This window comes from Mobula birostris, chromosome 13 (assembly GCF_030028105.1).
Source record: "Mobula birostris isolate sMobBir1 chromosome 13, sMobBir1.hap1, whole genome shotgun sequence".
Classification (NCBI taxonomy): Eukaryota; Metazoa; Chordata; class Chondrichthyes; order Myliobatiformes; family Myliobatidae; genus Mobula; species Mobula birostris.
The window spans coordinates 108,246,278-108,268,047 of NC_092382.1; the positions used below are offsets into that span (position 1 = coordinate 108,246,278).

At 48.5% G+C, this 21,770-nt stretch overlaps 1 protein-coding gene across 1 annotated transcript; it reads right to left on the minus strand.

The window, feature by feature from the left end:
* Positions 1 to 2,073: 2,073 nt before the first annotated feature.
* On the minus strand, positions 2,074 to 20,847 carry LOC140207314 (oxidized low-density lipoprotein receptor 1-like). Its single transcript, XM_072275818.1, has 7 exons — positions 20,755 to 20,847; positions 16,184 to 16,294; positions 10,479 to 10,595; positions 8,594 to 8,860; positions 6,312 to 6,454; positions 3,430 to 3,494; positions 2,074 to 2,843 (listed from the first exon to the last, which is right to left on the minus strand). The coding sequence occupies exons 1-7, from the start codon at positions 20,804 to 20,806 to the stop codon at positions 2,645 to 2,647; spliced, it is 954 nt and encodes a 317-aa protein (XP_072131919.1). The 5' UTR covers positions 20,807 to 20,847; the 3' UTR covers positions 2,074 to 2,644.
* Positions 20,848 to 21,770: the final 923 nt, after the last annotated feature.

The following is a 21,770-nucleotide window of genomic DNA, read 5'->3' on the forward strand; positions in this document are numbered from 1 at the left end:
TCCTGTTTCAAATCGGCCCCACTGTCTGTTGACAGAGACCCTGGATCTTTCCAGGAACATTCGGGAACAAAGATACCGACTTTTCGCAGATGAAACCGTGATATCGATTGCAAATGTCATTCTCTACGTGCGAGCCGCAGTCACTGCAGGCGTACATTCGATCATACACCACGTCCGGGAGACCAGAGGTCACTTTCCTGTCAAAGAGCGTTAACTAATTTCAACAGAGACAAAACAGCTCTAGCAGTCAATCCGCAAAAATAATCCCATTAAACAGCTCTCTCCCCACAGCCTTTGTCATCAGTAAAATAATCCCTGGGCACTGATCCTGCCAGTCCGCAAGATATCCAGTATGCAGAGATATGCGTGACATGAGCGTGGGAAACAAAATTCGGTGAAATTAAATTCCTTTGTTAAATGCCTAAAATGGAAAACAATCTACGGAGCCTCCCTTGGACTATTACAACAGGAATGTGTGAAGGCAGAGTGCGGAGAGAGCTGCACTCTGTCTGACCACCAAATTCTGTGATAGGACGGTCTGGAGAGGGCTTCATTCTGTGTCTAACCGCGGGACTGTGTGTTCAGACGGGGTGGAGGAAGCTTCACTCTGTGTCTGACTCCGGTAGTGTTTGATGGGAAGGTGCGGAGGCAGCTTCACTCGATATCTGACCCCGGGAGTGTGTGCTGGGACGTTGTGGGCGGAGATTCACTCTGTGTCTGACCCTGGGATTGTGTGATGGGACGCTGTGGAGGGAGGTTGACACTGTTTCTCACCCCGGGACTGTGTAGCCAATCTGTGTTGTGGAAAATTCGCTCTGTGTCTGACTCCGGGAGTGTGTGATGGGACGGTGTGGAGGGAGCTTCACTCTGTGTCTGACCACGGGAGTGTGTGGTGGGTCGGTGTTGTTCCGAACACGCAGGTTTCGTTTACTGTGGATTGTCGCTTTAAGAGCGCCAGAGGGAGGCGGGGCAATGATGTCAGTCACTGGCTGCCGTGGTTTGTGAAGATTAAACACAGTGAGAGAGAGAGGGAGAGAGAGAGCGAGAGAGAGAGAGAGAGAGAGACGGAAACACTGGAAGCCGATACCTCAGCTTGTCGCAGCTAAGACTTCCAAATTTCCTCTGCCCACAGAGGGGGTTAAACATCGGAACACGGTGCACAACGAATGTGTGACCGTCACTTTGTCGGATCCATAGGAGTGGATTTTAGGTTGCCTGGGTATGCCGTGTGGTAACCTCTGGAAGACGATATTCCCGTGACAGGTCACTTTCGGTGATAATTCGTATGTGCATTTGGAACGTCATGTCAGACAAGACCTACGGCGACTGTCATCTCGTTTTACCAGCGTGAACCCTGTGGAATATTTTGTACTTAACTTTTCTATACGTTTTACCTTGGATTACAAATGTCTCTCTCCCATAATTTATTTCGTAGATTACTGAACATTCCTATTTTACCACCTGAAGACATTAAGACTTCCCACGCCCCACGCCCCTTCCAGGCTCAATAGTTATATTTACACACACACCTACACATAATACCGTTAACTTTTGTTCATGTTGTTAAAGTTACTATATTACAGGTAGCTGCTAATAAAGATAGTGATTTTAATATCAAAACCGGACTCGCACATTTCTAGGGATGTACTGTGTCGAGCATTTTGTCTTGTCGCATGGCCGCCTGGTGTGGAGGCTGCAACGCAGAGGGTCGCCATGGACCATAGAAGGTTCTAGACTCAGCCAGCTCCATCATGGACGCAACCCTCTCCTCCATCGTGGACATGTTGAAGAAGGAATGACTTGGGAAGACCGCATCCATCAGCGAGGACCATCTTCCGCCGGGAAATGCCCTGTGCTGATCGGTACCACCGGGGAGGGGTAAAGGAGCCGGGAAACTCAACAATTTACAAGCAGTTGCTTCCTCTCCGACATCAGATTGCGAACGCTCCCTGAACACTTAAACACTCCCTCGGTATTCACCTTTTTGCAGTATTTATTAATTTTCCCAATTGTCGTGAATTTTATATCTTTGTACCGCGCTGAAGCCACGTTGTGGTTGTACAAAACGTCGGTGAGGCCGCGCTGGGAGTTTGGTGTTCAGTTCTGGTCGCGCTGCTGTAGGAAAGATGTCACTGAGCTGGAAAGAGTGCAGAGGGAGATTTACGAGGATGGTGCCGGGACTCGAGGGTCTGAGTTATGGAGAGAGAGCAAGAAGGATGGGACTTCGTTCCTTGAAGCGTAGGTATGAAGCCAGGAGAGGCACAGACAGTGTGAATGTGCACAGTCTTTTTCCTTTGTGTTGGTGAACTGAGGGCCAGTGCACACAGAATTGAGGCGAGAGCGGGTGGAGGGAACCGAGAGAGGAGAGGCGGAGAATGGGGTCCGAGGAGGAGAGGAAGAGGGAGAAAGGGAATGAGTTAGAGAGAAGAAGGGGAAGAAGAGAAGAGGAGTAGAAAGGGGGTGTAACTGGGCGGGAGCGGGGGAGAGCGGCACAGGGAGGGGAGAAGTGTGGAGTAGTGGGGGAGAATGGCGATGCGAGTAGAGGAGGAAAATAGGATAGGAGGGAGGGTAGAGAGGGAGGGAATGGATGAAATTATGGGGGAGTGAGAATGGGGTAGATTGAATGCGGAGACGTGGAGTGTCGTCACATGATTGAAGTCGGCCAGTCAGGTTCTGGACAGAGACGTTGGATCTCTTCAGGAATATCCGGGTATAAAAGTGCAGACTTCTCGCAGATGAATCTGTGTTTCCTTTCGAAAATGATATTCTGTTGGTACGAGTGGGACTTACTGCAGTTGGGCGATCCATGGGACATCTCGTAGAGAAGATAAGAGGTCACATTCCTATCAAAGAGGGTTAGACAGTTTCAACAGAGACAAAACAGATCTAGCAGACGACCGGAGACCGTTGCCAAACTAATCCCATTAATTTGCGCTATCCCCACTGCCCCATGTCAGTCTCTAACTAATCCCATAACACCGCGCTCTCCCCACAGCCCCGACTACATCGCCGTGCGAATCCCACTGGATCACTCTCTCCGACAGTACCGAGTCAGTTTCCAAACTAATCCCACTCTACCACCCTCTCCCGCCAACCTTGCATCAGTCAACAGACTAATCCCACTGTCGCACTCTCCCTAAAACCCTGTATGAGTGTCCAACCTTCTCCCACTGACCCACTCTCTCCCCACAGATCTGTGTCAGTACTCAAACTAATATCAGTGCCCGCCTCTCTCCCCACGGACCTGTGTCAGTACTCAAACTAATATCAGTGCCCGACTCTCTCCCCACGGACCTGTGTCAGTCTCGAAATTTATCCCACTGACCCACTCTCTCCCCACGGCCTCGTGTCAGTCTGAAAACTAACCCCACCGTCCGACTCTTTCCCTACGGCCTCGAGTCACTCCCACACCAACAGTCCAAACCTCACCCGTCTGCGCATTTTCCAATCCAGTAGGAGCCGTGTTCATCGTCGATAAAATTGGAAACAAAATCCTGTGAAATAAAATCCCTTCAATTACTGTGCATGTAACGCCCTGGGAAATGTTACTGCTGATGTAATGGTTTCTCTGCAGCAGCAGTGTTTTGGGGTTTTATTGTTGTTTAGTGCGATCGTGAACAATAGCCAGATCAGAAATGCTGCTCAAGTCAACTAGTTCCCAGAGAGAACTCGGAAAGGCCAAACAGGTGGCTCACTGCTCAGCGATAAAACATAAAAATATCATATATACTCTTAAGAAGCATTAAAAAGTAGTAGAAATACTGGAGCCATGATGATTATGATCGCCTCCGCTGGACAGAGGGAATTATGTTGTTCTCCTGTTAAGGATCCGGCCTGGACACTGGGTTGAAGGGCCTCTGCTGGTAGCTCTGGATCACGACAGTCTTTAACTTCTGTTATCTTTCACCTGGCCATGTGGGTTCTGGCCCAGCCCCTTTCCTTTTTTTGGAATTCCTCCAATTACCTGCTCGTCTCCTCATTTGCGCCCACCTGTTTCTAATTTTCACTCATTACCCCGCCCATTTCAACCCCGCCTTGACTAGCATTCTCTGCCAGTTTGTCCCAGTTCTGACCTGTGTCTTTCCCCATGTCATTGCGATTTCTGCCAACTGATTTCGCCTGATTCAGTGTTTTGGGTGTTGCCCGTTCCTGTACCTGATTTTTCCCTGTGCGCTCTGGATTTGTCTGCTGTCGTCTGACTGCCTTTTCTGGTTAAGACCTCTGCCTGCGTTTCGGATTCGTGCCTGCCTTCTGTTTTTGAAAGACTTTTGCCTTTTTGCTCCCTAATAAATCCTGGTGAAAAAGTATTCCTTGTTCTGCACTTGAGTCCCACCGAAATCCGACACCTCCATAATACAAAGAAATTGAAGGATAAGTTTTTAGGGCGACAAAACGTGACGGGAGCACTTGGAACTTACAACTAATCCCCATCGGGAGAAAATAGCACCTGCTTTTTTTCCCGCACTTTTCTCCAGCAGTTCAAGGATTAAGTCCAGCCGGAACATAACTCAGAAGCTCTCTTGAAAGTCAGGTATTAACCCTACCTGCGAAAAACCAAGCATTGCCATCCGGGTCCCCTTCATGATCGCTTATGAAGAAGCATGTGACTTCCCTCCCAGAGAGGATAGGAGTTTGTGCACCCGGCTCTTGAAGGCTTGGAACCCATCGTCGCAGTTGTTTCCAACCACAGCATCTGGAAGGCTGTTCCACATTCTGATCGCACAGTGAAGGAAGCTTCTATCCAGTGTCTCGCATCAGGCATAGAAAGAGCATGAGCATGCACAGATAAACTAGATCCTGCGGTGCGCCGTCTCTCAGAAGCTGAAGGCAGCAGGGCGCGAGATTCTGCAGGGCTGTGGCTGGTCTGCATTTCGTATAACAGAGTAGCTGCAGCAGGCTGTCGTCTGTGCTGGAAGCTGCTGACAGATAGATTCTCTCGAGCTGTTCTGACTAGTGATAACGGGCCCTTGGGACTGTGTGGCCTCCCACGATGGGGATGGTTTAATTTCTTGTGTGTCCGGGAGCCTGGGTTCGATGGCTTTTGTTCGAGAAAAGATGCCGAGAGACGATGCCAGAACGGGGAAGGCGGAGACTGCAGGCTTGAGCGGACTTGGAATGGCGTCGAGAGGTGACGACGCCTGTGGCAAATCGATGGAGAACGAACGGACGGGAAAAGAGTGAGCTACAGCGAGCGCTTTAGACTGTTTCTTTAAAATGGGCCCTTTTTCTCTTTGTTTTCGATGCTAACCCTACAGCTAAATTAAGAACCCTGAAGCTCTATCGTTTAATTGCATACGGTGCACTGCTCGCTATTTCGTGGGATTGATTTGTAACCGAGCAACACATCACGGTATATCCACACAAACGAGATTTCTCAGTTTGACCGGGCCGGAGGCAGTGTTCCCCCCGACCCCCAGACAAACGCATGCTGGTCGAACCTGAGGGTAACAATTACCCTCTCTCCATGCCTGACGGCAGGAAAAAGTGAAGAGATGGGACAGAGATGGAATGACCCAGCGTCTGATCCTTGGACTGCGTGATGGGACTTTGTGGAGGGAGCTTCACTCTGTGTCTGATCTCGGTACTGTGTGATGGGGCGGTGTGGAGGGACTTAATTCTGTCAGACTCAAAAAGCTCTATATTTGTACCGTGGAGAGCATTCTGACAGGCTGTATCACTGTCTGGTATGGAGGGGCTACTGCACAGGACCAAGAGGAGCTACAGAAGTCCATAATTCTAGTCAGATCCATCTTGGGAATTAACCTGCAAAGTACCCAGGACATCTTCAGGGAGCACTGTCTCAGAAAGGCAGCGTCCATTATTAAGGACGTCTACCACCCTGGGCATGGCATTTTCTCACTGTTACCATCAGGTAGGAGGTACAAAGGCCTGAAGGCACACACTCAATAATTCAGGAGCAACTTCTTCCCCTCCACGATCCGATTCCTGAATGGACTTTGAGGATTTGGACATTACTTCACTTTTTACAACATTTTTTCTACACAGTTTAAATAATTAATATACGTGATTGATTTGTTGTTGTTTTTTTCATTATGTTTTATATTTCTATTATTCTCTCTCTCTCTCTCTCTCTGCTGGATTATGTATTGCATTGAACTGCTGCTGCTAAGTTAAGTTTCACGTCACATGCCGGTGACAATAAACCTGATTCTGATTCTGATTCTGGAGGGAGTTCCACTCCGTGTCTATCCCCGGGATGTGTGAGTGACGGTGTGCAATGATTGAATCTTTGTTAAACCCCGGGAGTGTATGATTGTTCTCCATATCGCTTCTCACGGTGTGACACATACCTTTTCCTTGTTTGAATTGATTTCGAGGAGACTTGCATCAACGTTTGAACAATGATTCCTCGCTGCATCATAAGATTTCTCCAAGGCGGATATGAAATAACACCGATCTGCGTTTTCGGTCCAGTTCCCAGGACACCTTTCCTCTGCAAATCAGGAAAGAAGAACAGTGAATCTCCCTCCATTGCTCCCATCGCACACTCCCGGAGTCAGAGGTGGAGTGAAGCACCTTCCACAGCATCATTTCACAGCCCACAGAGGTTAGACGCAGATTGACACTCCCTCCGTACAGTCCCATCACACTCCCAGGTGTTGAATACAGTGTGAGCATCGCATTGCACTGTCCCATCAGACACTCCCGGTATAATGCAGAATGACTTCCCTCCGCACTCTCCCAAGACAAATTACTGGGGTCAGAAACAGAGTGATGCTCCCTACATAGCATCCCATCGTAAACTCACTATATCATTCACAGAGTAAAGTTCACTCCACACTGTCCCGTCTTGCATACCCAAGTTTAGACACAGAGTGAAGCTCCATCCACACAGTCCCATCACACACTCCCGGAGTCAGAGGTGGAGTGAAGCTTCCTCCACACCGTCCATTACAGACTCCCAGGATCACACACAGATTGAGGCTCCCTGTGAACTGCCCCAGTACACGTCCCCGGGGTCTGATACAAACTCCCCCCACAGCCTCCCATCACGCATTCCCGTGGTCGGACTGAAATTGAAGCTCATGCGCAATGTCCCATTACACTCTCCTGGTGTCAGACTCAAATTAAATCTCCCTACACGACACCCAATTGCACACTCTCGGAACCCGTCACAGGGTGTCGGTCCCTCAACTGCGTCCCATCACAAACTTCAGGAGTCAGTTACGTGCTCCTTCCCGCCATGCTGTCACAGATTTCCTGAGGGATAGACACAAATCGAATTTGAATCCACAGCGTCCGGTCACACACTCCCGGAGTGAGAGCAGACTTTAGCTCCCTCCGCAACTTCCAATCATGCAACTCGTTGCCAGACACCGAAGGAGTCTCCTTCAGCACTGTCCCATCACAGAATCCAGTGGACAAACACAGAGTAGAACTCCCTTACACTGTTACATCATACCCAACTAGGGTCAGGCGCAGACTGAAGCTCCCTCCACTCCGTCCCATCACTCACCACCGTGGTCAGACATAGATTAAGATCCCTCCACACCTTTCCATCACACACTTACGGGATCAGACATGGAGAGAAGCTCCCTCCACACCGTCCCATCACACACTCCCGGTGTCAGGCACAGAATGAATCTCCCTCCACACCGTCCCATCACATAATCCCGGGGTCAGACACAGAGTGAAGCTTCATTCAGTCCATCGCATCACGCACTCCCGGGAGTGAATCTCCATCCACACCGTCCTGTCACACAGTCAAGTGTCGACACGGAGTGAATCTCCCTCCACACTGTCCCATCATAAATCCAGGTAACAAACTCAGAGTGAAACTCTCTTACACTGTTACATTATACCACACCGCCCCCCCCCCCCACTCGGGGTCAGACACAGAATAAATCTCCCCCCATACCGTCACATCACACACTCCTGGAGTCAGACACAGAGTGAAGCTCCTTCCACACCGTCCCATCACACACTCCCGGGGTCAGACACAGAGTGAAGCACCCGTTCGCATTGTCCCATCACACACTCCCGGGGTCTGACACAGAGTGATGTTCCCTCTGCACCGTCCCATCACACACTCCCGTGCTCAGACACAGAGTGAATCTCCCTCTGCACCGTCCCATCACACACTCCTGGGGTCAGACACAGAGTGAAGCCCCCTCTGCACCGTCCCGTCGCACACTCCCGGATTCAGAGTAAAACACTCTCTCCACGGTGTCACAACACCATTCATTGATCAGACATGGGGTGAAGCTCTCTGGATCCTGTCATATCATACAACCCGCCTGTCAGAAACAGAGTGAAGCTGGATCCATACCGTCACATCAGTGATTCCCGGAGTCAGACATAGCGTGAAGCAGTAATGTTACGTCTCACAATCCCGTGGGGAGACACAGAGTGACACCACCTCCACAAAGTCCAAGCACACTCTCCTGGGTTCAGTAATAAAGTGAAGCTTCCTCCACGCAACACCATCACACACTCACCGGTCAAACACAGAGTGAATCCCCTTCCATTACATCTCTTCACACACTCCCGATGTCAAGCACAGAGTGACGCTTCCTCTCTCTATGCCTGGTCTGTGGTGAAGAGCGGGTTAATGAGGGGGATGACGCCTCACCTCTTCTGCTGATCAAGAATTCACAGATTTGAGCCATGCTGTTCTTGACGGATCTGAGCTTCGTTTTTATCTCAGTGATCTGGTGCCGGAGATCGTTGTGCATTCGTACAAGAACGGACAGATTGGTTTTGAGCGCAGTAAGATTCTTGAGACAGGTTTTCTCGGAGTGATTCAGGTGGGATATCTCAGAGACCTTGGTTTGAAGGGTTGAGTTTAACTCATGGCAGTTTTGGTCGAAGGTGGTCTGAGACTGACGAATCTGTGATACTGAGAGAGATGGTGAAGGATGTTTATCGTTTACAGTGACACGTGAGTCAGCATCATGCTACCGAGCGGGTCACAGAGAGTGTTATGCCAGTGTCACGGTGAATGGTGTCACACTGAGAGGCGTCGGCGTGTCGTGTCACGCTGAGGGGTTTATCAATGTCCCAGTGAAGGTTTTGTTGTTATATTGGGTGTCTGCGGCAGTATCGTGAGGTGCATATTCGAGTTGCAGTGAGGGACGTGTCGGTGTCACTGTGATAGGTGTTTCTGAGCCCCGGCGAGAGTTGTGCCGGGTCACAATGAAGTGAATCCCGATGGCACGGCGAGGGAAATGTCAGAGTGAGGGACCTTGTGACGTCACGGTGAGTGCAGTATCTGTGTCATGGTGTGGGGTGTGCTAGTCTCACAGAGAGGGGTGTGTCTGTGTCACGGTGAGAGGCATGTCATGGCCACGGTGCGTGTGACCGTGTCAGAATGAGGTGTGGGAACTGTGTCCAGTTCTGGTCGCCTCACTATAGGAAGGATGTGGAAACATTGGAAAGGGTACAGAGGACATTTACCAGGATGCTGCCTGGTTTAGAAAGTATGCATTATGATAAGAGATTAAGGGAGCTAGTGCTTTACTCTCTGGAGAGGAGGAGGATGAGAGGAGACATGATAGAGGTGTACAAGATAATAAGAGGAATTGATAGAGTGGATAGCCAGCGCCTCTTCCCCAGGGCACCACTGCTCAATACAAGAGGACATGGCTTTAAGGTAAGGGGTGGGAAGTTCAAGGGGGATATTAGAGGAAGGTTTTTTACTCAGAGAGTGGTTGGTGCGTGGAATGCACTGCCTGAGTCAGTGGTGGAAGCAGATACACTAGTAAAGTTTAAGAGACTACTAGACAGGTATCTGGAGGAAATTTAAAGTGGGGGCTTATATGGGAGGCAGGGTTTGAGGTTCGGCACAACATTGTGGGCCGAAGAGCCTGTACTGTGCTGTACTAGTTTGTGTTCTATGTTCTATGTTCTGTGTAATTGCCTCTGTGAGCGGTGCATCGGTGTTATGTTGAGCGGTGATACTGTCTCGGTAAGGGGCGTTACAGTGACGTGTGGGCCTTTGTCATGAGGCGGTGCTGAGAGGATCACGTTGAGGAATGTGAAGGTGTCACGGTGTACATTACCTCAGTGTCAGAGTGAAGAACGTTTCGGTGTCATTGTGAGGTGTGTTTCGGTGTCGCCTTGAGGAGTTTATCAGTGATACGGTCAGGGGCATGTCGATGTTACAGTGAGTGTTACGTTGCGGTCAGTGTGACTGCCACGTGTTGTCACGGCGATGTTCCGCATCCGTGCTGCGGTCAGCAGTGTATCTGTGTCTCGTGGATGGTCGTGACAGTGCTACGGTGACAACATTGTTCATGTTATGGTGAATGGCGTGTCGGTGTCAGGATGTTTCTTCATTGTGTTCAGGTGAAGACCGTGTCTTTATCACGGTTAGGGATGTGTCCGTGATATGGTGGTCGGTTTTAATCGGTGTTACAGTAAGGGACGTGTCGGTGTCGCTGTGGTGTTTTACAATAACAATTTATTCCACTCTCTTTATTTATGGTCTGACTCCACACGGAGACCGTTCCACTCACCATGGATCGAGAGTCCGATCACTATCACGATGAGGGCGGACGTGACTAGGCAGAGTAGGCAGATCAGACGGAACGGTCTATTTCCGATCTTCAGTTTCGACTCCTGTTCATGCGCACCTGTGGAGAGACCATACGGCCATAGGACATATGATATGGGAGCAGACGTAGGACATTCGGACCTTCGAGACTTCTCGGTTGTTGAATCATGGGCTGATCTAATTCTACCAGTCTTTCCCAAACGCCTGCCTCCTCCGCTTACCCTTTGAAACGTTAGCTAATCAAGAACGTATCTATCTCTACCTTAAATGCACCCAATGACTTGGTTTCCACAGCTGCTTGTGGTAAAGAAAATCCACAGATTTACCACCCTCTGACGAAACGAATTTCACCGCATCTAAGTTCTAAAAGGATGCCCTTCAATCCTGAAGTCGAGCCCTCTTGTCCTAGACCCCGCTACCATGGGAAATAACATTTCCATATCAAATTTGTTCAGGCCTTTCAACATTCTAAAAGTTTCAATGAGGTCCCCCCTCATTCTACTGAGCTTCAGGGAAGGTAGCCCAAGAGCTGCCAGATGTTCCTCATCGAGCAAGCCTTACACTTCAGGAATCATTCTCGTGAATCTTCTCTGAACCAGGTCTTATATCAATGTATATCAGGAGCCCAAAACTCAACACAATACTTTAATTATAGTCTCGGGGGTGCTTTTTGATGCCTGAACATCACATTGCAGTTCTTACATTCTGGACCTTTAGAAATGAATGTCAACATTTCTTTCGCTTTTTTCACCACCCAGTGAACCTGGAGATTACCCTTTAGGGTACCTTGCACCAGTACTTCCAAGTCCCTTTGCATTTCGGCATTTTGAATTCTCTTATCATTCAAATAGTAATCTGCGTGCTTATTTCATCCACAATAGTGCATGATCATACAGTTTCCGGCATTGCATTTCATTTGGCACGTCTTTTTTCCATTCCCCTAAACTGTCTAAGTCTCTCTGTTTCCTCAACACCACCTGCCCATCCACATATCTTTTTATCATCGGAAATTTATACAAGAAATCCATGAATCCTATCGTCCAAATCATTGACAAACATCGTAAAGATCAGCCGTCCCAACACCGACCCCTGTGGAACTCCTGATGCCTCGGCAATCTCTCCGCCCAATTCCTTCAGAGCCCGAGGGTGTATTCCATCAGGTCCAGGAGACCACAAGATTATGATACATGCGATCTACGGACTATTGGCCGTCTGGATTCAGAGATTATTATTTGTTCACAGTTTTATTACTGTTTGCCCGCTTTGTTCTTTTTTTCACACTTTGGATACATGACGGACTTAACTCTGTCATTTCTCCAACCGTATCTGTGACTGATTTATGTCCCATTGAATATTTTTGCCAGTTTTCAACACGATCCACAATGACACCCATAGAACATAGAATAATACAGCACAGTACAGGCCCTTCGGCCCACAATGTTGTGCGACTCTCAAACCCTGCCTTCCACATAACGCTAAACATTAAATTCCGCCATATACATGTCCACTAGTCTCTTAAATTTCACTAGTGTCTGCCTCCACCATTGACTCAGGCAGTGTATTCCACGCACCAACCACTCTCTGAGTAAAAATACTTCCTCTAATATCCCCCTTGAACTTCCCACCCCTTACATTAAATCCATGTCCTCTACAATTGAGCAGTGAGGCCCTGGGGAAGAGGCACTCCATCTATTCTTCTTGATATCTTGTATACGTCTTTCATATCTCCTCTAATATTCCTTCTCTCCAAAGAGTAAAGCCTTAGCTCCCTTCATATCTGATCATAATCCATACTCTCTGAACCAGGCAGCATCCTGGTAAATCTTGCCCGTACCCTTTCCAATGCTTCCACATCCTTGCAATAGTGAGACGACCAGAACTGGATACAGTACTCCAAGTGTGGCCTAGCCAAAGTTTTATAGAACGGCATGGTTACCTCACGACTCTTAAAACTCTATTCCTCGACTGATGAAAGCTAACACCTCATAAGCTTTCTTAACTACCCTATCTACCTGTGAGGCAACTTTCAGGGATGTGTGGACATGCACCCCCAGATCCCTCTGCTCCTCCACACTATCAAGTTTCCTGCCATTTACGTTGCACTCTGCCTTGCTGTTTGTCCTTTCAAAGTGTATCACCTCACACTTCTCCGGGCTGAACTCCATCTGCCTCTTCTCAGCCGATTTCTGCATCCCATCAATGTCTCTCTGCAAACTTCGACAATCATCTACACTATCTACAGCACCTCCAACCTTTGTCTCGTTTGCAAACTTGCCAACACACCCTTCTACCCCAACATCCATATCGTTATCACGAAAAGTAGAGATCCCAGAACCGATCCTTGTGGGACACCACTAGTCACAACCCTCCAATCCGAATGTATTCCTTCCATTATGACACTGTGCCTTCTGCAGGCAAACCAATTCTGAATCCACCTGGTAAAACGTCCTTGGATCCCATGCCTTCTGACTTTCTCAATAAGCCTACCGTGTGGATCCTTGTTAAGTGCCTTACTAAAATCCATATAGATCACGTCCACTGCACTACCCTCATCTATATGCCTGGTCACCTCTTCAAAGGACTCTATCAGGATTGTTAGACACGATCTGTCCTTCACAAAGCCATGCTGACTGTTCCATGATTCTCTAAATGCCCATAGATCCTTTCTCTAAGATTCCTTTCCAATAGTTTTCCCACCACCAACGTAAGGCTCACTGGTCTACAATTACACGGACTATCCATACAACCTTTTTTTGTTCAAGGGGACAAACCTCATTGCCTCCAATCCTCCGGTGCCATTCCCTTAGACAACGAGGACATAATGTTCCTCGCTAAAGGCTCAGCAATCCCTTCCCTCGCCTCGTTAAGCAGCCTGGGGAATATTCTATCAGGCCCCAGGGACTTATCCGTCCTAATGGATTTTAACAACTCCAACACCTCCTCTGCCTTGATATCAACATACTCCAGAGCATCAACCTCCCTCATGTTGTCCGCACCGTCATCAAGTTCCCTCTCATTGGCGAATGCCGTCGAGAAACATTCATTGAGGACCTCGCTCACTTCCACAGACTCCAGGAACATCTTCCCAACTTTATCTCTAATCGGTCCTGTCATCCTGTTGTTCTTTATATCACTGAATCTTCGCATCGTGCAACATATGAAACTCAGCAACGCACCCATCTACAAATTCATCCCGATGATTTATAAACAGCACAGTCTGGAGGTGCAATGAGCTCCCAGGAAAGTGGTGGAGGCAGATGAATTATTCCAGTCAAAGGGAAAAGAATAGAACAGAATAGAATAGAAAACCTACAGCACAATACAGGCCCTTCGGCCTACAAGTTGTGACGTACATGTCCTCCCTTAGAAATTTCTGGGCTTACCTATACCCCTCTATGTTACTGAGCTCCATGTCGCAATCCAAAGGTCTCTTAAAAGACTCTATCTTATCCGCCTCCACCACTGTTGCCGGCAGCCCATTCCACGCACTCACCACTCTCTGAGTGAATAACATAGCCCTGACATCTCCCCCGTACTTACTCCCCAGCACCTTAAAACTGTGTCCTCTTGTGGCGACCATTTCAGCCCTGGGGGAAAAGCCACTGGCTCTCCACACCATCAATGCCTCTCGTCATCTTATATACAAGATAATAAAGGGAAAGCTTACAAAAGGTTCAGAGAGCTCGGTAATGTTAGAGCTCGAGAAGATTATAAGTCTGATAGGAAGAATCTTAAGAAGGAAATTAGGAGACCCAGAAGGGGGCATGAGAAGGCGCTGGCGGGCAGGATCAAGGAAACGCCAAAGGCTTTGTCCAAGCATGTGAAGAGCAAGGGGTAAGACGCGAAAGAAAAGGACCTATAAAACGTGACAGTGGGAAAGTGAATATGGAACCGGAGGAAATAGCAAAGGAAGTTACTGAAAACTTTATTTCAATATTCACTACGGAAAATGACCTCGGTGATTGTAGTGATGACTTGCAACAGGCTGAAAGGCTTGAGAATGTAGGCATTAAGAAAGAGGATGTGTTGGAGCTTTTGGAAAACACTAAGTTGGATAAATCGCCGGGACCAGATGAGATGTATCCCAGGCTACTGTGAGGCGGGGGAGAAGATTGCTGAGCCTCTGCCGATGATCTTTGCATCATCAATGGTGAGGGAGAGATTCCAGAGGACTGGAGCGTTGCGTATATTGCTCATTTATTCAAGAAATTGAGTTGAGATAGCTCAAAAAATTATAGACCACAGAGTTTGACCTCAGTAGTTGGTAAGTTGATGGATAAGATCTTGAGAGTCAGGAATTATGAACATTTGGAAACGTACAACATGATTAGGTGTAGTCAGCATGGATTTGTCATAGGCAGTTCATACCTTACGAGCCTGATTGAAATTTTTGAGGATGAGACTAAACACATTGATGAAGGAACAGCAGTAGGTGCAGTGGAAATGGATTTCAGCAAGGCCTTTGATAAGGTACCGCATGCAAGGGTTATTGAGATAGTATGGAGGCATTGTATCCAAGGGGGCATTGTTTTGTGGATCCAGAACTGGCTTGCCCACAGAAGGAGAAGTCAGGTTGTAGACGGGTCACATTTTGCATGCAGGTCGGTCACCAGCGGTGTGCCTCAGGGATCTGTGTTGGGTCCCCTGCTATTGGTGAATTATATAAATGACCTGGATCAGGAAATGGAGGGAAGGGTTAGAAAGTTTGCTGATGTCACAAAGGTTGGAGGTGTTGTGGATAGTGTGGACGGCTGTCAGAAGTTACTGCGAAGCATTGATATGCTGCAAAACTGGGCTTAGAAGTGGCAGATTGAGTTCAACCCAGGTAAGTGTGATGTGGTTCATTGTGGTAGGTCAAATATGATGGCAGAATATGATATTAATGTTATGACGCTTGGCAGTGTGGAGGATCGGAGGGATTTTGGGGTCCGGGTCCATAACAAACTCCAATGAGCTGCGCGGGTTGACCCTGTCGTTAAGAAGGCGTATGGTGGATCGGCCTTCATCAATAGTGAAATTTAATTTAGTAGCTGCGAGGAGTTGTTGAAGCATGTATTGGACCCCGGTCAAACTTGGAGTACTGTGCTCAGTTCTGGTCGCCTCAATACAGGAAGGATGTGGAAGCCCTAGAAAGGGTGCAGAGGAAATTTACAAGGATGTGGCCGGGATTGGGAAGCATGCCGTATGAGAATAGGTTGAGTGAACACGACCTTTTCTCCTTGGAGTGACGGAGGATGAGCGGTGATCTGAGAGAGGTGTATAGGATGATGAGAGGCATTGATCGTGTGGATAGTCAGAGGCTTTTTCCCAGGGCTGAAATCGTTGCCACAAGAGGACACATGTTCAAGGTGTTGGGGAGTAGGTACAGAGGAGATGCCAGGGGTAACTTCTTTACTCAGAGAGTGGTGAGTGCGTGGATTGGGCTGCCGGCAACGGTGATGGAGGAGTATACGACAGGGTATTTTTAGAGACTTTTGGATAGGTACATGGAGTTTAGTCAATTAGAGGGGTATAGGTAAGCGTAGTAATTTCTAAGGTAGAGACATGTTCGGCACAACTCTGTAGGCCGAAGGCTCTGCATTGCGCTGTAGGTGTTCTATGTATCTATGTTTCTAATTAGAAATTTGAATATCTTGAGCGAATGACATCACTACTGTGAACTCTGACCTGTTTGTGCAGTGGTTGGCATCCCTCCGGATCCCGAGGCAATGGGAGGATCCTCGCGCTCATCGATGTCTTTCCCAATGTTCAACTCTGGGCTGGTGGCGGTCAGGCCGTCTGGGAGAGAAAGTCAGACAGGCAGATTAGGGAGAGATTGAGAAAGGGGTAGAAAATGGGGGAGAGAGTCGCGGAGAGAGAGAAGAGACAGCAGAAGAGAGAGGGGGTAAGCGAGGAGGATGGGGGCTGAAAGAGAGGGTGATTGAGAAGGGAGAGTGTGCGGAGAACTGTGGGAGAAGGATGGAGAAGAGAGAGAAGATAGTATTAGAGAGGGGAAAGAGCGAGAGGAGAAACCATCGGGGAGAGGGAGACAGAGCTGGATAGGGAGGAGCGGAAAGCGTGGAGGGGAGATGAGCGGAATACAGGCACACAGAGAAGTGGGAAGAACGAGTGTGGTTCAGGAAGGGATGACAGTGAGCGGAGAGGGTGAAGATAAGGGAACAGTGTGAGACAGTAGGGGAAAGAGTTTGAGAGAGGGACGGGGTGATAAAGGAGGGGGGAAAGGGAGAGAGGGAGAGAGGGTAGGGAGAGAGAGGTAAAGAGTGAGAGAAAGGGACAGTGGCAAGTGAAGGAGAGAAAGAGAATGAGGTTAGAAAAGGGAGAGAGTGTTTTAATTTATACTGTGCTCCCTCCTCACCGTTTCTCCCACTGTCCTCACTCCTCACCACCCCGGCATATACATCACAGACAGAAGAGGTCCCAGCGGAATGCCACAGATATAGATCCCTTCATTGGAGTAGAACAGGGTAAAAGAGTAACAGAATGCAGAGTAAAGTGTCACAGTTACAGAGGAAGTTCAGTTCATGCAGTCAATAAGGTGCAAGGGCGACGGCGAGGTAAACTTTGAAGTCAAGAATACAACTTATCAGAATAGTGGTCTATTAAATTGTCTGATGAAGCAGGTTAGAAACTGTCTGAGGCTGGTGAAACGTGCTTTACTATCTTCCACCGATAGGTGGTGATATAGGGTAATACAATTATCCAGGGTGGATGGGAATCTTTATTCGGCTGTCTGCTGTAGCGACGCAGCGGGAAGTGCCGAGAGAGTCCGTGGAGCTGAAACTGGTGCCCCTGATCTGCTGAGCTGTTTCCTGGACTCTCTGCAGTTTCGTTGCGGTCACGGACGGAGTAGTTTCCCTCAAGTCGAGCTGCATTGTGATTGGATGCTTTCGGTGGTGCCTCGAGAAAGATGGGCGAGGTCCTACAGGAACATACCAAGCTGACTGAGGAGCCAAGAAGGCTGACGAGGGCAGGGCAGTGGAGATAAAGTATAGGGACTCTAGTAAGTCTAACTAATTCCTCCTCTTGATAGGCTATTCTGTATAATGGTGTGGAGCCCAGGGAGATTTGACTGACTAATTTGTTTTCATATTCCAGGAAGACAAACAAAGGTAAAGGTTCACACTGAACTGGAGGGTCCCTGGAGAGAGTTGAGGAGCAAAGAGACACGGGTCTGCAGGTACATGGATCTCTGAAAGTGGAGTCACAGGTACACAGGGCGGTGAATAGGGCGTCTGACACGCCGATCTTCATCAGTAAGGACACCGAGTAGAGGAATGGGGAGGCCCCGTTGCAGATGAACATGGTGTCGGCGAGGCTGCACTTCGAGGACGGGGTCCAGTTTTGCTCGCCCTGCTGTCGGAAGGATATTATTTGCTGGCCAGAAAGAAATGCAGTTGAAGAATGGTGATATCAAAATGAATCAGGGACAATAGATGCAGATGGCTTTGCTCCTGCCGCGATGGAGGAGAGGGAGGCTGCCATTTCAAGAAGAGATTGTGTTCTCCATTTTGTGTGTTAGTCGCTTGGTTGATGCGAAATTTAAAGTAGACACAGTGATGTCACAGGCAATCTCCTGAACTAAGGGATCATTTCCAAATAAGACGTCATTTGTGAGGCGTTATTTGATTGGGTAGAACACGCGGAATTGTGAATGTTGTTCTGCGAGCCATAAATTACAGATTGTGACTTGCTGCTAAATGGAGATTAAATGGAGTAGGGCCAATGGAAATGTGTTAAAGTCAGACACGTGACCACTAGCCAATGACACTGGAATGCAATTCATGATTTCGGAAAAAAAAGACGTTTCAAGTCTGCTGCCAGAGGTCACTGAGAAACAGAACAACTAAATCTTGGACATGTGGAAAGTCAAAACGCCTACGAAGAACATGTGGCCAGCAGCAAAAACTCCTTTGTACCTAGTAATAACTTTTCTGTACTTTGACCGAGCATGAAAGGTCAGGATAACTTCGCTGGTACGGCGGCCGGCTAGTGACGCAATAGCATCAGCGCCGGATCCGGAGCGAAAGTTCCCGAGTTCGAAGCCAAGACGGGCCACATCCACCAACACCCCACCCCCCGGACACGCTTTCCATCCGTGCCGGGTTGAGGGTGAAAAAAAAAGGCTCGAGGCCTGGTTAATCTGAAAGGAGACCAATCCTGACACCACGCCAAACAAGAATGGCTGACTGCCAAACAAGAATGGCTGGCTGAAAAATAAGCTGGTGCGGAGGCAATATTTCGTACTTTATCTATTTGTCAGATTAGACAATACGGGTACTTGACGGCAAATACAGATCGCCCTGTGCCTCCCTGATCATTATTAGCTGAGTCTTGCAACACTTTGAGCTGGAAAGAGTTGCAGATATTGACTGGACGCCAGGGACTGAATTACTGAGAGAAGTCGGGCAGGTTGGGTCTTTATGTTGAGCTCAAGGATGACCTTACTGAGGTGTACAAAGCACGAGGGGCACAGATCGAGTAAATGAGCACAATCACATTCTCCAGGCCTGGAGAATCGAGGACCACAGCGTCCAGGGCGAAGATGAGAGGGGAAACAGATTTACTTGGGCAGCCGAGTGACAACCTTTTGTTACCCAGATGGTGGTCCGTCTATGGAACGAGTGCTCTGTTCAGAAGCATTAGGTATTGGAGACTTGGGTGCATGACTCGTGAAACGCTCCAGAATGACGACATTACTGCGACCTCTGACCTGTCTGTGCAGTGATTGACAGTTCGCCGGGCCCCGGGGCGGTGGGAGGATCCTCGAAACCGGGGAATTATAGACCGGTTCGCCTAACATTGATGGTGGGGAAAATGCTAGAGTCAGTTATCAAGGATGTGATAACAACACAGTTGGAAAGCGGTGAAATCATCGGACAAAGTCAGCATTGATTTGTGAAAGGAAAATCGTGTCTGACGAATTTATAGAATTTTTTTGAGGATGTAACTAGTAGAGTGGATAGAGCAGAAGCAGTGGATGTGGTATATTTGGATTTTCAAAAGGCTTTTGACAAGGTCCCACACAGGAGGTTAGTGTGCAAACTTAAAACACACGGTATTGGGGGTAGGGTATTGATGTGGATAGAGAATTGTTTGGCAGACATGAAGCGAAGAGTGGGAACAAAAGGGACCTTTTCAGAATGGCAGGCAGCGACTAGTGGGGTACCGCAAGGCTCAGTGCTGGGATCCCAGTTGTTTACAATATATATTAATTTCTCAGATGAGGGAATTAAATGCAGCATCTCCAAGTTTGCGGATGACACGAAGCTCGGCGGCAGTGTTAGCTGTGAGGAGGATGCTAAGTGGATGCAGAGTGACTTGGATAGGTTGGGTGAGTGGGCAAATTTATGGCAGATGCAATTTAATGTGGATAAATGTGAGGTTATCCACTTTGGTGGCAAAAACAGGAAAACAGTTTATTATTTGAATGGTGGCCGATTAGGAAAAGGGGAGGTGCAACGAGACCAGGGTGTCATTATACACCAGTCATTGAAAGTGGGCATGCAGGTACAGCAGGCGGTGAAAAAGGCGTATGGTATGCTGGCATTTATAGCAAGAGGATTCGAGTACAGGAGCAGGGAGGTACTACTGCAGTTGTACAAGGCCTTGGTGAGACCACACTTGGAGTATTGTGTGCAGATTTGGTCCCCTAATCTGAGGAAAGACATCCTTGCCATAGAGGGAGGACAAAGAAGGTTCAGCAGATTGATTCCTGGGATGTTAGGACTTTCATATGATGAAAGACCGGATCGACTAGGCTTATATTCGTTGGAATATAGAAGATTGAGGAGGGATCTTATCGAAACGTATAAAATCCAAGAGGGATTGGATAGGCTAGATGCAAGAAGATTGTTCCCGCTGTTGGAAGTGTCCAGATCGAGGGGTCACAGTTTGAGGATAAAGGGGAAGCCTTTTAGGGCTGAGATGAGGAAAAAACTTCTTCACACAGAGAGTGGTGAATCTGTGGAATTCTCTGCCACAGGAAACAGTTGAGGCCAGTTCATTGGCTATATTTAAGAGGGAGTTAGATATGGCCCTTGTGGCTAAAGGGATCAGGGGGTATGGAGGGAAGGCTGGTACATGGTTCTGAGTTGGATGATCAGCCATGATCATACTGAATGCCGATGAGGCTCGAAGGGCCGAGTGACCTACTTCTGCACCTATTCTCTATGTTTCTGTGTTTCTATGAATACAGAATGGATCTATCCCCCCCGCCTCCGTTTTGCTGCCCCACTCACCGTTTGAAGGAGACTGCGGGCCCATTTCGGCGAGCTCCACATTCACGTCCATCTTGTTCAGGACTCTCTGTGTCTCTGAGCTCACGAAGGGGAAGGAGCCGTTATTAGAGGAAGTCCGTGTCGATAAGGCGGTCCGACTCCAGCAAACACCAGATGGACAGCTGACACAGAGATGAAGGCAGAGCAGGGAGAGGAAGTGCGGGGAGCACAGAGAAAGAGGATGTTGGAGAGGGAGGCCGAGCGATATTAGACTGGAGGGGAGTGGGGAGTGTTGAAAGTGTGGAGTAAGGGGAGGGAAGGGAGGAGACCGATTGGGAATCTGCAGAGACAGAGAGAAGTGGGCGGCAGTGTACAGATGCTACAGGAGCTGAGAGGAGGGAGACTGTGGAGTGAGAGATGGGAAAGAAGGGAAAGTAAGTGTGTAGAAGATGGTAAACGGGAGGAGGACGGAGTGAGGTAGAGAAATAGAGAGTGAGGAGATTTGGAGAGATTGTGAGAGAGAGAGAGAAAAGATGGCGGTGAACTGGAGAACAAGAGGGAGAGAGAGAAACGGAATGAGAGGGAGCGGGGAGGAGCAGAGGGAGGGGCAAATGGAGCACTACAGAGAGGGCAGAGAGATGCGTGGGGAGGGTTGAAGGAGAGAAATGTAGACGAAGGACGTTGAGAGGAAAAAAAATGGGGAGGGAAGGAGAAAAGAAATGGAAAGGAGGGATAAGATAATAAGGGCAGTAGGAAATGAAGGAGAGACTTGTGTCACTCATATCGAACCTGTATTTTCGGGGAGATATGCATCCACCGTTGGTTCCTGGTTTACGCGTCCGACGCAGCCACTGCTCCTGCTAATCGCCGGACCTTCAGATCTGCAGTCTGCGAGAAAGCAAGGCCCCAGGACAAACCCCCACCGTGGTGAATAAGCCCTCCTCCCCCGAGTGGGATAACATCTCCTCTCGAAATTAATTCCCTCCACAGACTTTCTCCGCCTCCTTGTCCAATGGCGCACTCTCTCTTTCCTACTT